Source organism: Dicentrarchus labrax, unplaced genomic scaffold (genome assembly GCF_905237075.1).
Source record: "Dicentrarchus labrax unplaced genomic scaffold, dlabrax2021, whole genome shotgun sequence".
In the NCBI taxonomy this organism is placed as follows: Eukaryota; Metazoa; Chordata; class Actinopteri; family Moronidae; genus Dicentrarchus; species Dicentrarchus labrax.
In genome coordinates, this window is record NW_026136723.1 from 14,079,150 (window position 1) to 14,094,368 (window position 15,219).

A 15,219-nucleotide genomic window follows, 5' to 3' on the forward strand; every position below is an offset into this window, starting at 1 on the left:
AAAGTACCTATAAACATTTTTCTTATGACTCACAAAACTTCAAAGGTCCCCCCCCTGAAAAAAGCACCTTCCTCTCTACTTTCATCATAAAACATGCCTCTTGTAAAAAGAAGAAGAAGGAAAACCCCCCACTGTACTAGTGTACTGTACTGTAGTGAGAATAGTTAGGAAGTTGTCAAAGGAATTTGAGTAAATATCATGCAAGTCTGCATCTGCATGTCTGGGATAGTGTCGGGGTGAGTCATGGTTTGAGTGAATGGGGGAGAGAGCGCCTGCTTGTTGACATTTCTCCAATCGAAATGGTTGAATGTGTTGTGTTAATGGCCAGGGAGAGGCCCCACATCCGTGTTGACTTTCTCACAGTTTCGAACGCAATTGATAAATATCCGAGAGACGCCAATTTTCTGTGCACGTGTACTTGACACAAACGCACACGCCGATGTACTGTACATCCAAGTCGACGAATTTCACACCGACTCAGGCTTAAACACACGAGGAAGCCACACTCAAGACGACACACTCCATTTTTCTCTCTGTGTTTCCCACCCAGACAGATTGACGCTCTCACGTGCAAACATGCACACACACATTCCAGAGGTTGTCTCACTGGAATGAGGGACACAGAGCTGTGTTGGCACTAAAGGAAGCGTGACTCAGCTGCCTGTCCCAACCCAGTCTCAGTCCTCCTTTCACCGCCACCGGTTTGTGCGCATATGTATGTGCATATGTAAATCTCAGTGGGAAAACAATCCCTTTTTGCGCGTGTGTCATTTGTGCACCCTCATGTGCGTACTTGCTCGAGTGCGTCCAAGTGTGCTTTTGCACTCAACTGTTGACTGTGTGTGCATGCCAGTGGCCAGCTCTATGTGAATCCAGTTATCCCCCTCCAACAAACCAACAAACCACTCCAGGTTTAAAAATGGACCTCTTGGAATTATCAGCCCTACTTGTTTTGGCACGATGACTTTGCTGTAGGTGATTTTTTTTTTGTTTGTTTCTTTGGAAACAGTCAGAACTGGTTTGGTCTGATCTTAAATGGCTTTCAAACCTCAGCGTCTTGCGTTACCCAAAAAGACCTGCTTGTGTGTGGGTCTTTCATAGTCGAATGTTTAAAGGTTGAGAAACACATCCATTGGTTATGGATGCCAGATCTGAATAATTGAAACAAACTCTGTCAATTCCATTTCCGATCTAAATCATGTGACAGGGAGTTTGCTGTCACTGTAAAAATGCGCAAAATACCTCTGTGTGACTAATTTCCCGGTGTCTGAGTCTGTAGGAAAGTGTGGGTGTTGAGCTATGCAAAGCTTCCTGCAAGTGGGAAAACACAGGGAGCACATGGTGGTTGGACTGTTGACTTCAGTCAAGTGGGGTGCACTTGAACTGCACTCAGGCCTGGATACAGAATGCATACACGCATGCATACAAGCACACTATGTGACAATATCCTGCATTACATTGACATCTGCTGGTGACTGATCATCTTAAACAAGTAGAATAAAAACAAAAAGAAAGCGTTTCTTCCTCTCTCACCCTCTCATTTAATATAATAAGTTATGGAGTAAGACGTTTAGAAGAAAAATCTTATTTAGCCAAGAACTTATAGCACAGTTGCCTTCAGAAGAAAGTCCCCTTTCTGACAGCAGCACTTTCTCATTTCCTTTTAAAAGGAACTTCAGCAAGAAGGTCTAGTTCCCAAACTTCTTTCTCTGTTAGAATAATCTAACTTTTCTTTCACACGCTTCTCCCTCCCACTTTCCTACACACTTTCACACACAGAGAGAGCAAAAGCAGACACACGGCACACACACACACACACACACACACACACACACACACACACACACACACACACACACACACACACACACACACACACACACACACAGACGGACACACACACACACACACACACAGGATAAATAGGCTTCTTCTGTCCTGTGCGGCGGCCTGCAGGCTTGTGCTGATGATGACTACTGGAATTTGTGCCGGTGCCAGGGCAGGCATGGCCGCCCACGGGCATCCAAAGACGGCCCAAAGCCACAGGAAGTACCAGCAGCCCTGCTACCGCTCTCCTCCCTCCTTTCATCCCTGCCTCCCTCCCTCCCTCCCTCCCTCCCCTCTTCAGTGGTACTACCAACACTGCTTCACAATCCTGACAACATAAGATGGAGCTGCGAGTGTGTGGCTACTTCAAACGCTCACATCAGAGTCACACATTCCTCTTTGCCTTGAGCCAATAGCTTATATCTTAGGGCTGCTCAGCTGCAGTGTACCATAGCACAGGGCTCGCATCGAAAGTAGGTCAATAAGAACATAATTAATGCTTTTCGCTTTTAACCTGAATTCATTTGAACCTCTTTGCGTCTATGTGGTTTTTGTGCAGCACAATATATGAAAACATCGGCGCACGTAAATGTTTAAGCAGAAGCAGTCGAACTAAACAGTGTTTATTTTCTCTTTCCCAGACCGCTATTTCAAGGGAAATCAGATGTTGACCAGCTGGGAAAGATTTTTGAGTAAGTATTATTGGCTGTGTTTCCTGTTACAGCTTCGGAGGTCCTCTATGTTATATTTTCTTGAGAATGAATGTACAACCTGGGAAAATGGAGGGTATCCAGACACTGGATTAAAGCTCTCAGCGCTTTGTGAACTTAAGTCCATTGCGCAGACTTATATAGAACAGGATGTGCACTACTTTTCTGTAATTAATGGAGACCCTCCTGGATTAGGTTATACTGCTCTGCTAGGGTGAATACCATTAGATACCTAGGATAATTCCATCAAAGATTTGAACTTGAGAAGCAGTGAATGCTGCCCATTGGTGATGGTGAAGGGGCTGATGACCATTTTCACCCCACAGTGGTGTTGGGGTACCTTCAGCAGAAGACTGGCCCCAGGAAGTGGCCCTACCACAGAGTGCCTTCACCCCCCGGCCCCCAAAACCAATAGAGAACTTGGTTCCAGACATGGACGAGCAAGGACGGGCCCTCTTAATGGTGGGTTTATATATCATAATATCGCAGTCATAGATAAATTGACCAATCTTTCTATCTAGTTTATCTCATCCCTCACCCTTTTCTCCTCTCTCCTTTGCAGCAATTCCTCGCCTTCAACCCCTCCAGGAGGATATCGGCCTTTGTTGCGCTGAGCCACCCCTACTTTCAAAGCGTGGACAGCCACAGTAGAAGTGTGTATGCGGCCCAGCCCATCCCCAGCAACAGGCCCACTATAGAGGAGAGAACTGCCTGACCGCCCTCCTCCACCCTTAAGCATCCCATACAGTGTCTTTAAAAAAGTATTCTGCATACCCCGCCTCAGTGTTGTTCATGTTTTTTTTATTGTTTACAGCATTAAATCAAAGTGTGTTGATTAAGCTTTTTTGACACTTATCCTCAGATAACTGTAACATGTCAAAGTAAAAATAAATCTGTAGAAGTAGATGTAATTTCAGTACAAATATAGTATTTACCACATCCAGTCAATATTTTGTAGGGGCACCTGTGGCATCATTTACCGCCTTGAGTCTATGTGGTTAAAACTGCATCAGCTTAGCATGTTTGGATCACATTGCTGCAGCATTATGCTACCATCATCAGGCATTGCATACTATTAAGCTTGTTGGTCAAAAAGCTTGATTTTAGTGTCCTCCTACCATGGAGCCTTCTTTGGCTCCCACATGGCTTTGGGCAAATGCAAGCTGAAATGTCATGAGATCTTTAAACAGTGGCGTTCTCTTTGCCAGTTAGCGATGAAGCTAGAAATGCACCCAGGCAGCAGTAGCTGTGGGCTCAGTTAGGGAACCGGGTACCTCCTTCATTGTCCATAGACTCTTAATGGCTCTTAATGGCCTTCCTTTCCTTGATTTCCTTGTCATGCCCGGCTCTAGACAGACTCCATAACTCCATGCCAGGTGCCTTCAGATTTTACCGGTATCCTTCCACTGATTGGTACTTTTCATTAACCTTGTTGTAGATTGATTTCATGTTTCTGTTTTCATAGTGTAGGTTAAGCCATCTGTAGGACCCTGCAGATGTCGGTACATTTAGCTTTCAATCGCATCTTGACACAGGTGATCGCCATTCTATGCATTATTCTAACAGGCTGCACTAGTGATAAATGAAGGGTGTCATAGTTAAGAGGGGTGACTCTTAGGTTGTCATTTCAATCCATTTGTTTTCTCTTTGACTTTAAAGAGACATTTTTCTGACGATCAAGTGTCAAAAAAGCTTCAACAACTGCGATTCCGTGTTGTACGTAAAAACAAAAACATGAAACAGACCCATGGGGTTTTTTTTTAACGTTTTATGGCCATTGTACAAAACTCCAATAAAGTACTCCTAAAGAGAGGGTAAAGATAGTGTCAAGACAGACGACACCAACGTTCTCGCCCCCCTGAAAAATGCACAAAAGCTATCCTTCCTTCCATGAACTGATGGATTGTAATTGCTGCTTTTAGGTTGTTAAATGTTGACGATTGACTGATAACAATGCAAAAGAGACTTGCAACTCAGATTGAATGGTAGTAGGGGGAAGGCAGATTGCAGAGGCCTTTTTATGAGCCTCGCAAGAACCCCTCATTACTTTGGGGTGGACCAGACCCTACAGGAGCTTGGATGGACAGCATGGACCTCACCTGCCCTTTTGTGCTCACTGTGGGTGTGTGCAGTGAGCAGATACACAGTACAAGCACGCTCACAGATATGTACAACATTTAGTGTGTGCACTACCACTGACATTTAGCCACGCTCATGTACACACCTACTTATTGAAACATTACTAGGCATCACAAGCCAGCCACTCACTGCCATGTTGTGACTTATCATTCCAGTTCTATGTGTATTATATTACTGCCACCTTGAGGATGTCCTGAGTAACTGCAGACCAGTAGCGGGATTCTAATGGTTTCTGCACTCTTCAAGGAACTCATCATAATGGGCTGATATCAGTGCTGAGACAATGATGAAAGAAATGTTCCTGCCACTCATTTTATGACTTGCTTCTAGTCTACCATCATGGGCTTTTTATCATTATAAGATACAATTATTATTTACTATCCAAATGACACAGTAATGCACAGGCTTGCAATAGGTGGAGGAAGTTCCACCAGCACTAGTCAACATGAATACGTTTGGCGCAGAATAGTGTGGCCAATATTCTGTATTTAAGTTTAATTTTATTGACAAGTCTTATATGCTTGTTTTCATCAAGTTGTTACTTGATTTTTTTTTTTTTTTTTAAGATGCTGGGACATATAATATTCTTACACCAATTACACCAACTCTTTAGATCATTTTAGAATTTGTGTAAGAATAGTTTGACAATGTAAGGAATGTATAAAGGATAGGCATTGGTACTGTACAGTATAGAGTGCTAAGTACAAGCTGTAATGATAGAAAACCTTTGATATGTGCATCGTCAGCCCATAGATACGTCGTAAAAATGGATAGATGTAGAGTTAGCGAGGGTCAGCGGAATGTTGTATGGCAAGAGTACTTTGTCTATTGAAAATGTTCGGTGGGCTCTGTGGGTGCTTGTTGAATTTCATTTGCTTTGAATTGAGAGTGACTACGAATTTTTTTCCAGTGGTTTTGATAACGAAATAATGCACAAATATTTTGTGTACAGTTTTTGCTTTATTTTACGGTCATGTCTCTTTGTATTCAAGTTCAGTTTTTACCAGCAAGGAAAAGGCAAGTTATACAGAGTTGTATTTTTGTATGTAGTAGTTCTTGCAGAACAGTAACACATTTTAACACTGGTTTACGTTTTCTTAACAGGTAGTGCTGCTAGCACACACACAAACACAAACAAACACACTCTCTGACTTTCTCAGGTTCTTGTTATGGATGTCCGAACCATTCGGGCACAGTTTGCACATCCCTGGGCTACTAACTGACCACATCACAACTCCTTCAGGTTTTCTTTCAAGCTGTTCCACGATCATGTCATTGATCATAGTCTACTGTCATTCCTATTTATCAAATGTATGTTACTGTAGTTATTACTGTCTAAAGATAAACTGCCTCTATGAACTGTTTTTTGCCAGCAACCTTTAATAGCTAGATGGCGATTGTCTGCTCGATTAAGCACTGTGTGAATTTTCAAATGGATAATGACTCATATCTGGTGTCAGTGGTGCATACAATGCAATGAAAGCTCCAAATACTTTAGGCATAGAGGTTTACAATTTAAAATGACGACTGCTTTAGTCACATTACACTTGATACAATCACTGTACGCTTTTTCATGAGTTCACCAGTTTGTAATACATTTCAATCTCATAACATAGAACTGAAGTCCACTGTTGAGCTTTTAGAAGTTTCACTGTTTAAAAAAAAACAATAAAAAAACATTGTAGCTTGATCCATCATATAACTCAAATTACACACATGTTCCTGTGTCATTTGTTTTTAGCAACACAATCATGGCATTATACTTACGTATGAATGCTGGCATTGGTGTCCTATTATTGTGTTGCACCAGTTGAATAAAAAGCAGCTTTTTTGTGAATTTCGGTTTGGACTCATTTATGAGTGTGATTGACAAATTAATGAATCATTCCAGTGAATGTGTAGGTTTTAATTTTTGGAATGAGGGAACTTTAGATGCAATACAATTGCTGTTGTAATTTGTTATAATACTTGCATTCTGCCACACAGTCTTGTCTCAACGATATGCTTCTATTTCATACCAGCAAGAGAACAATTCTTTTTTTGTTTAAATAAATCAATATTTTTTGTATTACTGAATTTGTGTTATTAGTCTGTTTCATTATAAATAAACCAGTTTCTCTGAATTTGTAATGGAGCATTTAAAACATGGCCTACTGGGCTAATCTTCAAGGACATGGTGGATCAGACTCTACATAGGCCGTTTTACAGGAGTGTTGGGAGCATAATGAGTCCAGGTTTTACAGTTTTGGGTGGATCGGGAACGCTAAGGCACCAAATGTAGGCCTAGGTAATCTAAAACTAAGCCCCATTGTTCTATCATCAACAATAGCTCCTTGGAGATTGATCATGCCATTCATAGATACAAGTCTGCAGCAAAAACTAAAAGAGAAACCTAAACTGGTATACCAATGAGGAGAGTGGTACAAAATTATATTGACAACATAATCAAGACATATCCATATATACAGATGATTCAAAAGATCCAAAAACAGGCCATACAGGTTCTCCGTTCTTCATCCTGTATTGTGACATAGCGAGTATCAGAACATCTGTCAGTATACACAGCCAAATTAATAGGAATACTGTTCATAATAGAGTGGGCGGAAGAAAACAATTTAATAGAATTATTGCTTCTCATAGCTTATCAGCATTTCCGAGCATCAAATCAGGGAAGTCATCATGCAGCCAGGATATAGTTTATGAGGTTCATCACATACTATATGGGCTACATAATAGGGGATTGGATGTTTCCTTCTTTTGGGTTCCTACTCCTGTAGGAGTGAAAGGAAATGAGAAGGTAGATGTATTGGTCAAACAATAAAACAACAGCAAGTTGACATACAAGTACAATTAAATAAAGTAGAAGTTAAAAGGATCATAAAGGATCATATATGCAAAACTTGGCAGGAATACTGGGACTTATGTGACACTGGAAGACATCTTTACAATATACAAAACAGGCAGGACTATGCACTCATTGTAATTAACTGTAAGAAGAATCTACTCATGGAGAGTACATAATCGATTAATTCATTATTTGAAAAAGTAATTAAAAAAAGGAATAACAGAGAGAATTTAGTTTGTTTCATTAATTAATTTATTTTCTTGTTAATCTACTGCTCCACCCTCCAGTCCAGCAGGTGGCGGTAATGCACCTACAAGCTGGTTTGCCAGCCGCCATTAAGACCCGAAGAAGAAGCAGAAGCAGGGTCTCAATGTCCACCGGTTGGCGGCGGTAATACGCCCTCCCGTTGTTTGTCAAAAACATCACGAAGAAGAGTTTCCATTAACAGCCTGATGTGGCTAGGTCAATGTTAGCTAGGTAACAGCAATGGTTGTTCTCTCTGTTGGATATTTCCCCCCTTACTAACTCGACATGGGCAAGAGAGACAACAGAGTGGTGAGTGGTGTTACAAAATGTGTGTTAATGAGCGAAACGTACATGTTTCCTTTTGGAAGGCTTGCTAGGCGAGCTTAGCGTTAGCGCAACAGCTAGCATAGGCTATCTGCCCCCGTTATGTATTCCTCATGCTAAGTGGGCCCAGAGACAGATGTCACTGAAATAACATGGAAATGCAGCTAACAATACAAAATAATGTCGTTTTATTTGCGTTGGTCGTTTTGTAGGTTTGAATTGATTGGTGTATCTCCATCATGTTGTAGCTAATGTTAAAAGGCGAGTCTCTGCCTGCTAGTGGAGCTGCGCACAGCTGCTAATGCTAACTTTAGCCAGCTCATCACATTTTGCACAATGTTTTGACGTGGTGTTGTTGCGCAGTGTTTTTGTTGTTGTTGCTTTTCGATGGTATTTATAGCCTTGACACAGTTGCACTGACCTGTATGATGGGCCTTCCGTTTTACCAGCGTTTTTGTTTTCGGTTAGCGAATTGCTAATGTCAAGTTAACCATTTAATCACTGGTGCACATATTTTCTCTTGCTGACGTTGCATGTGTCCTCTGTAGATTTACTCTGTTAATGTGTACGTGCAGTGTTATTCAGTGTATCATTGGGTACACATAACTAAACACTGTAAATAATTGTTGCTGTCTAATCTAACGACCCTGCAACCAATCCTTTCTTAATCCTATCCTATGGCATAAATGTGTAATCTCAGTCCCTAATAGTCTGACATCTGTGTATTTCATTAACCTCCATTTGAAATGTGTATAATAATAATAATAATAATAATAATAATGCTTTCCTCTGTTTGGTTTTGCAGGCTTACATTAACCCCATTGCTGCTGCACGAGCCAGGGGACCGGCACAGAACTCCGGGCCATCCATACAAGATTATTTAAGCAGACCCCGACCAACATGGTGAGTAAAGGACGGACCTCCTCGTGTCACCCTGACATACAGATCTTGCCTCTTTGTGACAAAGACAGACACGTTTACTCACAGCTGCATTCTTCTGTTATTTCTGTCTGTACTCTATCATTCATTCTATGCTATTTAGATAAACAGGACTTGCTTTCAGGGCAATGTAAAGCATTTCGTAAACAAGTGCTATACAAAATAAAGTTATTATTATTGTTGTTTTTGTCTAGTTTGATGTAATAACACTTGTCCTCATTAGCTCAGTTCCTGATACTCAGTGCATCCTTACGTTTTCTTTTCATTCACTGCACCATTGGATCAGTTATAATTGAAGCAGCCTCATCATCTAACCCTTTTACTTGTGTATTTATATTAATTGGTCCCATTGATCGTACAGTTTAAGTTTTCTGATCTTTTCCTCCCACTATGTTATTTTTCTTCAACATAATTTAGTTGAAATGAAATGAACACCAATCTTTGCCACAGGCGGGGCCATTTAATTATCTGCTACACTCCACTGCCAGCATCCAATTTCCCTTTTGCAATATCCCAATGTGTTTTCAATGCGATATTAAAATAGTAAAGGGGACATCAGTGTCTGTTAGTTATATGTAGGAATTATAGTTAATTATAACTGTTTAGAAAACAGAATAATCTTAATTCATTAAACAAATGTTAGAAAGTTCTGTTCAGTTTGTGTAGATGTGATCCTCTTAAATGTCTATTGTGTATTCAAACTGATTTATTGTCTCTTCAACAGGGAAGAGTTAAAGGAGCAGCTGGAGAAGAAGAAGAAGGGCTCTCGAGCCCTCGCCGACTTTGAGGACAAAATGAACGTTGTATGTTTGTGTTGTGTAGACTGACATTATGACCTTGAACGCTCACCAACTGTTTCTTCACATTCATTTCAATTCCAGCTATGATGACTTGATACTTTTTTTGTTGTTTTTAGAAATGGAGGAAAGAACTGGCGAAAAACCGAGAAAAGCTGTTGGCTGGAAGTGACAAAGAGAAAGACAAAAAGACAACAGACAAGGAAAAGGAGGAGAAGAAAGAGAAAAAAGAGGTATGGTGTACCTCCTGTATTAGACATTTCAATGCTCTCACTCTTAAAATTCACCTTTACTCACTTTGGCGTTTTGTCTGTGTTTTAGAAAAAGAAGAAAGAGAAGAAGAAATCCAACAGGGTGAGGAGAGACCTCCAGTATTCTGATGGCCAGCTGTGCCACAGTACTGCTACACACACACACACACACACACACACACACACACACACACACACACACACACACACACACACACACACACATCCTGTCCTCTGAGACGGTCTCTTATTTAATGTTGTGTAGTAGTTTCCAAACAAGCGAATAACCTCAAGTCTAATGAACCCTGCTTTCATTGTGTTTTGGTCAAGCATTCTTCATCTTCCTCCTCCTCATCGAGTTCTGATTCCTCCAGCAGCTCCTCCTCAGAATCTGAAGACGAAGTAAGTCATTACAGACTCCAGCGTGTGATAGTAGATATTGCCAACCACTAAATCAATCCAGAAAACATTTTATGACCTTTTAATCCAAACAGCTGCAATTTACAAGCACGGTGCTCCTGAAATAGAGACAACGAGCCAAAGCTGCTCTGCTTGATGATGCACAACGTTAATAATTATAAACGTGGGCTGCGGGTTGCTCATGATACTGTTACAAGTTGATTCTAGGAATAGGTTCCTGCTTTTTGTAATCAGATTTAGTAAAAATGGGGATTATTAGCAGGATAATAATTTCAAACTACATCAGTTTTTCTTTCACTGAGCAGACAACACATTTTTTACGCTAAAAATCTGGGTTTCCATTTTCTTTTCAAAGATTACATTGTTATATTGTCTTATAGAATACACTTGCATAAATAGTACTCATTGTTATTTATTTTCTCTTGTTTTTATTTGCATTTGCACTTGGATTTTGTTACTGACAACATTTTTTTTTTTTAACAAATTAGTAACTGTATCTGATTTGTAAAGTAACCCTCCGAACCCTGCTGTTTTTAATAAAGAGCAGTGGGGCTGTTTTGATAGTCTGGAGAGAATCTGTACACAGTTGATAACCGATCAAAACAAAACTCGTCTCCACTAGAAACTCTACAAATCATCTTAGCAACTCTATAAAATTGCTTTACGCATAGTGCAGCACTACATTCATTGCATTTCTGTTTGTGTGTGCAGGATGAAAAGAAGAGTGTGAAGAAAAAACGTAAGAGAAAGAAGTCATCGGCCAGGAGGGCATCAGACAGTTCAGAGGAAGAATCTGATTCTGAAATCAAGGTTTTTCCTTCTTTTTATAGCACAGTTGGTTTCCTTTGTGTCTCTACACTTCAGTAGAATCGGGTTGTTGTGTTGAAAATGTGCAGTCAAACACCTGCCCTATAATAGTTTTTAAAATGCCAGCATTTAATCTAAATGTTGTTTTTCTTCCCAAGAAGAAAAAGAAAAGAATCAAGGAAGAAGGGGAAAAAGATAAGGTATAGTTACTCTTAGTGAGTGTGTGTGTGTGTGCGTGTGTGTATTACCACAGACGTTTGATACTTTCATATATTGCATTTCCTGTCCCTTGTTCTTGCCAGTCAAATTGAGTCTAACTGCCTGTTATAAAATATAATTGTGATGTAACTCTTGGGTTTTTCAGGATGACAAGAGCCGTAAAAGGAAGAGGAAGGCCGAGCGAAGTTATAAAGACTCATCTTCAGAGTCCTCTGTGGACTCTGAGGGGGAGGAGGTAGTGAGTATTATTCTTATATGAAAGTAGACGTTGATGAACTGCCAATAGGACCAAACATTTAAGAAGAAGAGAACGTTTAATTCAAAACATTTTTCACTGTTGTTCACAGCTGTTTGTGACAAAATGTTATTAACTGGCAGGTTTGCTAGTAGTCCCACTTGCACTGAATAAAGCCAACTCCCAAAACACTCCTTCAATAATAGACCTTTTTCACAGCAACTATTCTGACAATAAATAGTAGGGGCCGCCACTGGTATACACAGAAAATAATAAGGAAGGTTGCAGTCTTGTTGCTGTCTGGAGGGAGATTCTCTCATAGAATGTCTGTACATTCTATGCAAATTACATAATTTCTCATATTTGGTTTTTGTTCGTGGGGCTTTTGTTGCACTTGCAGTGGGCCACACTCTGCCTTCCCTCTGACCAGGAGCTCAGCTCTGCCCTCCCCTTGGTGGTATTTCACTGCGGGCAGGGCTGAGCTCCTGCTCTCACACACACACACACACACAGACACAGCAGAGAGTTGACGACGGAGCACTGTGCACTAAAGTTTCGTGAGTAAATCACTTGTTCAGCAGCACTTGTTGCCGTCTTCTCGTGTTCTTCTTCCTATGGCTTTTAAAGGCAGACTAGAATATTTATAGGCGTATATGCTGCACCGACAGGTCCGGAATAATTGCATCCTCAGTACCTACAGTACTGTAGAAAGACGAGTGCTATCAAGTTTTCAAAAATGTTGGCATCGACATGGTACTGAGTATTGGTTCTGACATCCCTAACCTTTCACACAGGAATAGCTTTCCATCAGTTTATTCTCTGGTGGGCTTCCTTGCAGGGGAATGAGTCAACATATCCTTAGGACTTAGTTGGCACTATTTCTTTGAGATTGGCTCGGTGTGTGAGGATTCATAACCAAAATTTATGAATCATAAAATAATAATAGTAAATTTCCTCCTTTCTGCCCGGGAAAAACAACAGGTTCAGCACAGTGAACAGAAGATAAAAGACCCAGTTGGACCTGTTCATATAATTAGTTTCAGTTCTCCCTGTACGCTCACTCACATACTGCAAGCTTTCTGTCTGTCACTCTTCATATCATAATAATTGATAATTGATATTAAAGTGACAGTATAATTTTATGAAGTTAATGTATTTAAATACTCCTATTTGCCAGAGGCTGGCAGGGTTTGATCGGCATTCAACCTAAATCTGAAAGGGTGTTGTGACCCCTGGTTGGCTCATTTAGATTGACAGCTACTACTAGTTCAACTCCTGTCCCTCTAAGCATCATGTGAGGCAGACTGCACACTGTACCTGAGGGAATGGGAAAGAGTGAGTGACTGGCCAAGGTGGTAAAGTTACCAATTAGGAAAAATGTATTGTACAATGTGAACCACCTACATCTAAAAAATGTAGCCCTCACTTCAATGGTTTAACATTGACTTATTTTACTGAGCTTTAAAAGCAAACACCCCGTTTTTCCTCTCCAGCAACATTATTATCATTGTGATTTATCTGCCATCCTCTCACGTCAGCTGAGCACCGAAAGTGTACACTTATGTGGCTCCCACACTGTTAGCAGTGCTACAGCGCAGAGAAAGATGTAGTATCCTGCAGTAAGTCAGTTGTCATCACTTGGGCTTGTCTTTTGGGTGTCCTTTTTCATCAACAATATTGGGATTTCAAATTCAGGTTTTTGTCCATTTTCCTAAAACAATGCAAAACCATAAGTGAAAGGGTTTCCACAGATTGACTCAGAAACGGATAGCCTTATGAACTCGGTATGGTGTAGAACTCTGTTGTAAACCTCGCTGTAGAAACTCCCTAATTGTGTAACAAGAACGTTGCATAAAATGGGCTTTTTACTGTTGGATATAGCTCAATACTTCCCTCTTTTCCTTTGTCTCATTTAATCTCTAACCTCCCATAGGCAGAAGCCAAGAAGAAAAAGAGAAGTAGCGAGGAAAAGGAGAAAATCACAGTGAGAAATGTTTAATCCAACTGTAAAACAAGTGATTGATTTAAGAGAAAACACTCAGATAAAACGTCAAATGTTTTATGTCCACAGGACAAATCCAAGAAGAAGAGGAAAAAGAAGCACAAGAAACATGGGAGAAAAAAGAAAAAGAAGGCAGCATCTCAGTCAGACACGGAGCTCGACTAACAACCGTAGCTTTACGGTTCTCTCATCCTCCTGACAGTTCAATAGTAGTGTTATTTTTGCCTTTTGAATTCTAAAAACTTCTCCCATCCAGCTCTGGTCATCACGCTTGACCATGAGACCTACAGACTTGCAATGCTGGGGTTCTGTGAGTGAAGTGAAATGGAGGGGAGGCGCCCATCCCTCTCAGTGGCAACTACTGGTACATATCTTCCGTTGATTCTTATCACCATGCTTTTTTGTAGATAATTGTTCCTCGAGTTACACTCAACAACAGGACTGACGTGAATTCCACATATTTTTTTCCTGCCTTCATCTTGGAGATTTAAGTGTGACCGGCACTTTCACCTCCAGTGTGCAGGCCCTCTCGGAGTTAACTTCCTGCGTTTCAAACCAGACATCTTACCGTTTCTAGTTGCTAGATGAGGCTGTTATGCTAGTGCCTGCGTCATGCATGTAGACCCGATGTCTCGCCAGCCTCATATTGAAGTTGGACTTATGATAAGAAATGTGAGCTACACAGTCAACATTTATACAAGGGATATTTGTTCTAAATTGTTACACTGCAGTGTAAATGTACAAACAATGGGAATTCATTAATAAAGTATTGTTTTAGCCTTTATTTTGCTGTTGCTTTGTTACAACTTCTATTGCGAGACTTTTGTTTCAAACCATGCATTCATACGGTCCGATTACACTCGCCCGCTGGATTTGCTCATTGTCACACTGCCTTGTTTTTATATGAAACCGCTATAGATGTTGCTCTGCACTCTCACTTCCCTAAAACTTAAATTCAGGTCAGCAGTACTGTAAAAAAAAACACAAGATACCCAACCCACATGATTCCACATGTCCCATTTTGTTTTCTTCTCACCATTACAGCTCGGGTATTAAAAGTAAAGGATTAATATAAAAATACTTGCAAGTGAAATTCTTGCGTCATCTTCAAAATGTACTTAATATATTAAAAAGTAAATGCACTCAGGGTGCTAATTATCATTATGTAGTGTTATATTTCTTTTGCGTTAATGTGGGCAGCATTTTAATGTTGTAGCTGGGTCAAATTGAGCCAATTTTTTAAACAATTTTTAATGTAAAATCTGCAAAGTAACTAGAAATGTGGAGTAAAAAATTCAGTATTTGAGTAAATTCCACGTTTGTATCTATTTAATTCATAAAACACTTTGCTTTTCTTGCTCTATCACCTACTGTGGGGTTTAAAAAATCACATTTGACTAAAGTTTCTTCTTAACTTCTTAATTTTAAATGAGGTTTTACAGGCAGATCTTGTGATTG

The 15,219-nt window shown here is 40.3% G+C and overlaps 2 protein-coding genes across 9 annotated transcripts in view; both read left to right on the forward strand.

Annotated features, from left to right (window-relative positions):
• cdk6 (cyclin-dependent kinase 6) overlaps positions 1-6,752 on the forward strand; it is a 36,657-nt gene extending 29,905 nt beyond the window's left edge. The window contains exons 6-8 of the mRNA XM_051389862.1: positions 2,469-2,519; positions 2,864-2,999; positions 3,100-6,752. Of these exons, the coding sequence (XP_051245822.1) occupies positions 2,469-2,519; positions 2,864-2,999; positions 3,100-3,252 (340 nt within the window). The 3' untranslated portion in view covers positions 3,253-6,752. The remainder of the gene's footprint in view (positions 1-2,468; positions 2,520-2,863; positions 3,000-3,099) is intronic.
• Positions 6,753-7,907: 1,155 nt separating this feature from the next.
• On the forward strand, positions 7,908-14,545 carry fam133b (family with sequence similarity 133 member B). Of its 8 annotated transcripts, none has more exons than XM_051389866.1 (11): positions 7,908-8,076; positions 8,897-8,994; positions 9,755-9,833; positions 9,947-10,060; positions 10,149-10,181; positions 10,409-10,480; positions 11,210-11,308; positions 11,464-11,505; positions 11,670-11,762; positions 13,693-13,743; positions 13,831-14,545. In XM_051389866.1, the coding sequence occupies exons 1-11, from the start codon at positions 8,053-8,055 to the stop codon at positions 13,924-13,926; spliced, it is 801 nt and encodes a 266-aa protein (XP_051245826.1). In that variant the 5' UTR covers positions 7,908-8,052; the 3' UTR covers positions 13,927-14,545. The 8 variants fall into 8 exon arrangements, with proteins under 8 accessions (XP_051245826.1, XP_051245828.1, XP_051245827.1 ...); XM_051389868.1 differs by having other exon boundaries at positions 11,670-11,759; XM_051389867.1 differs by having other exon boundaries at positions 11,467-11,505.
• Positions 14,546-15,219: the final 674 nt, after the last annotated feature.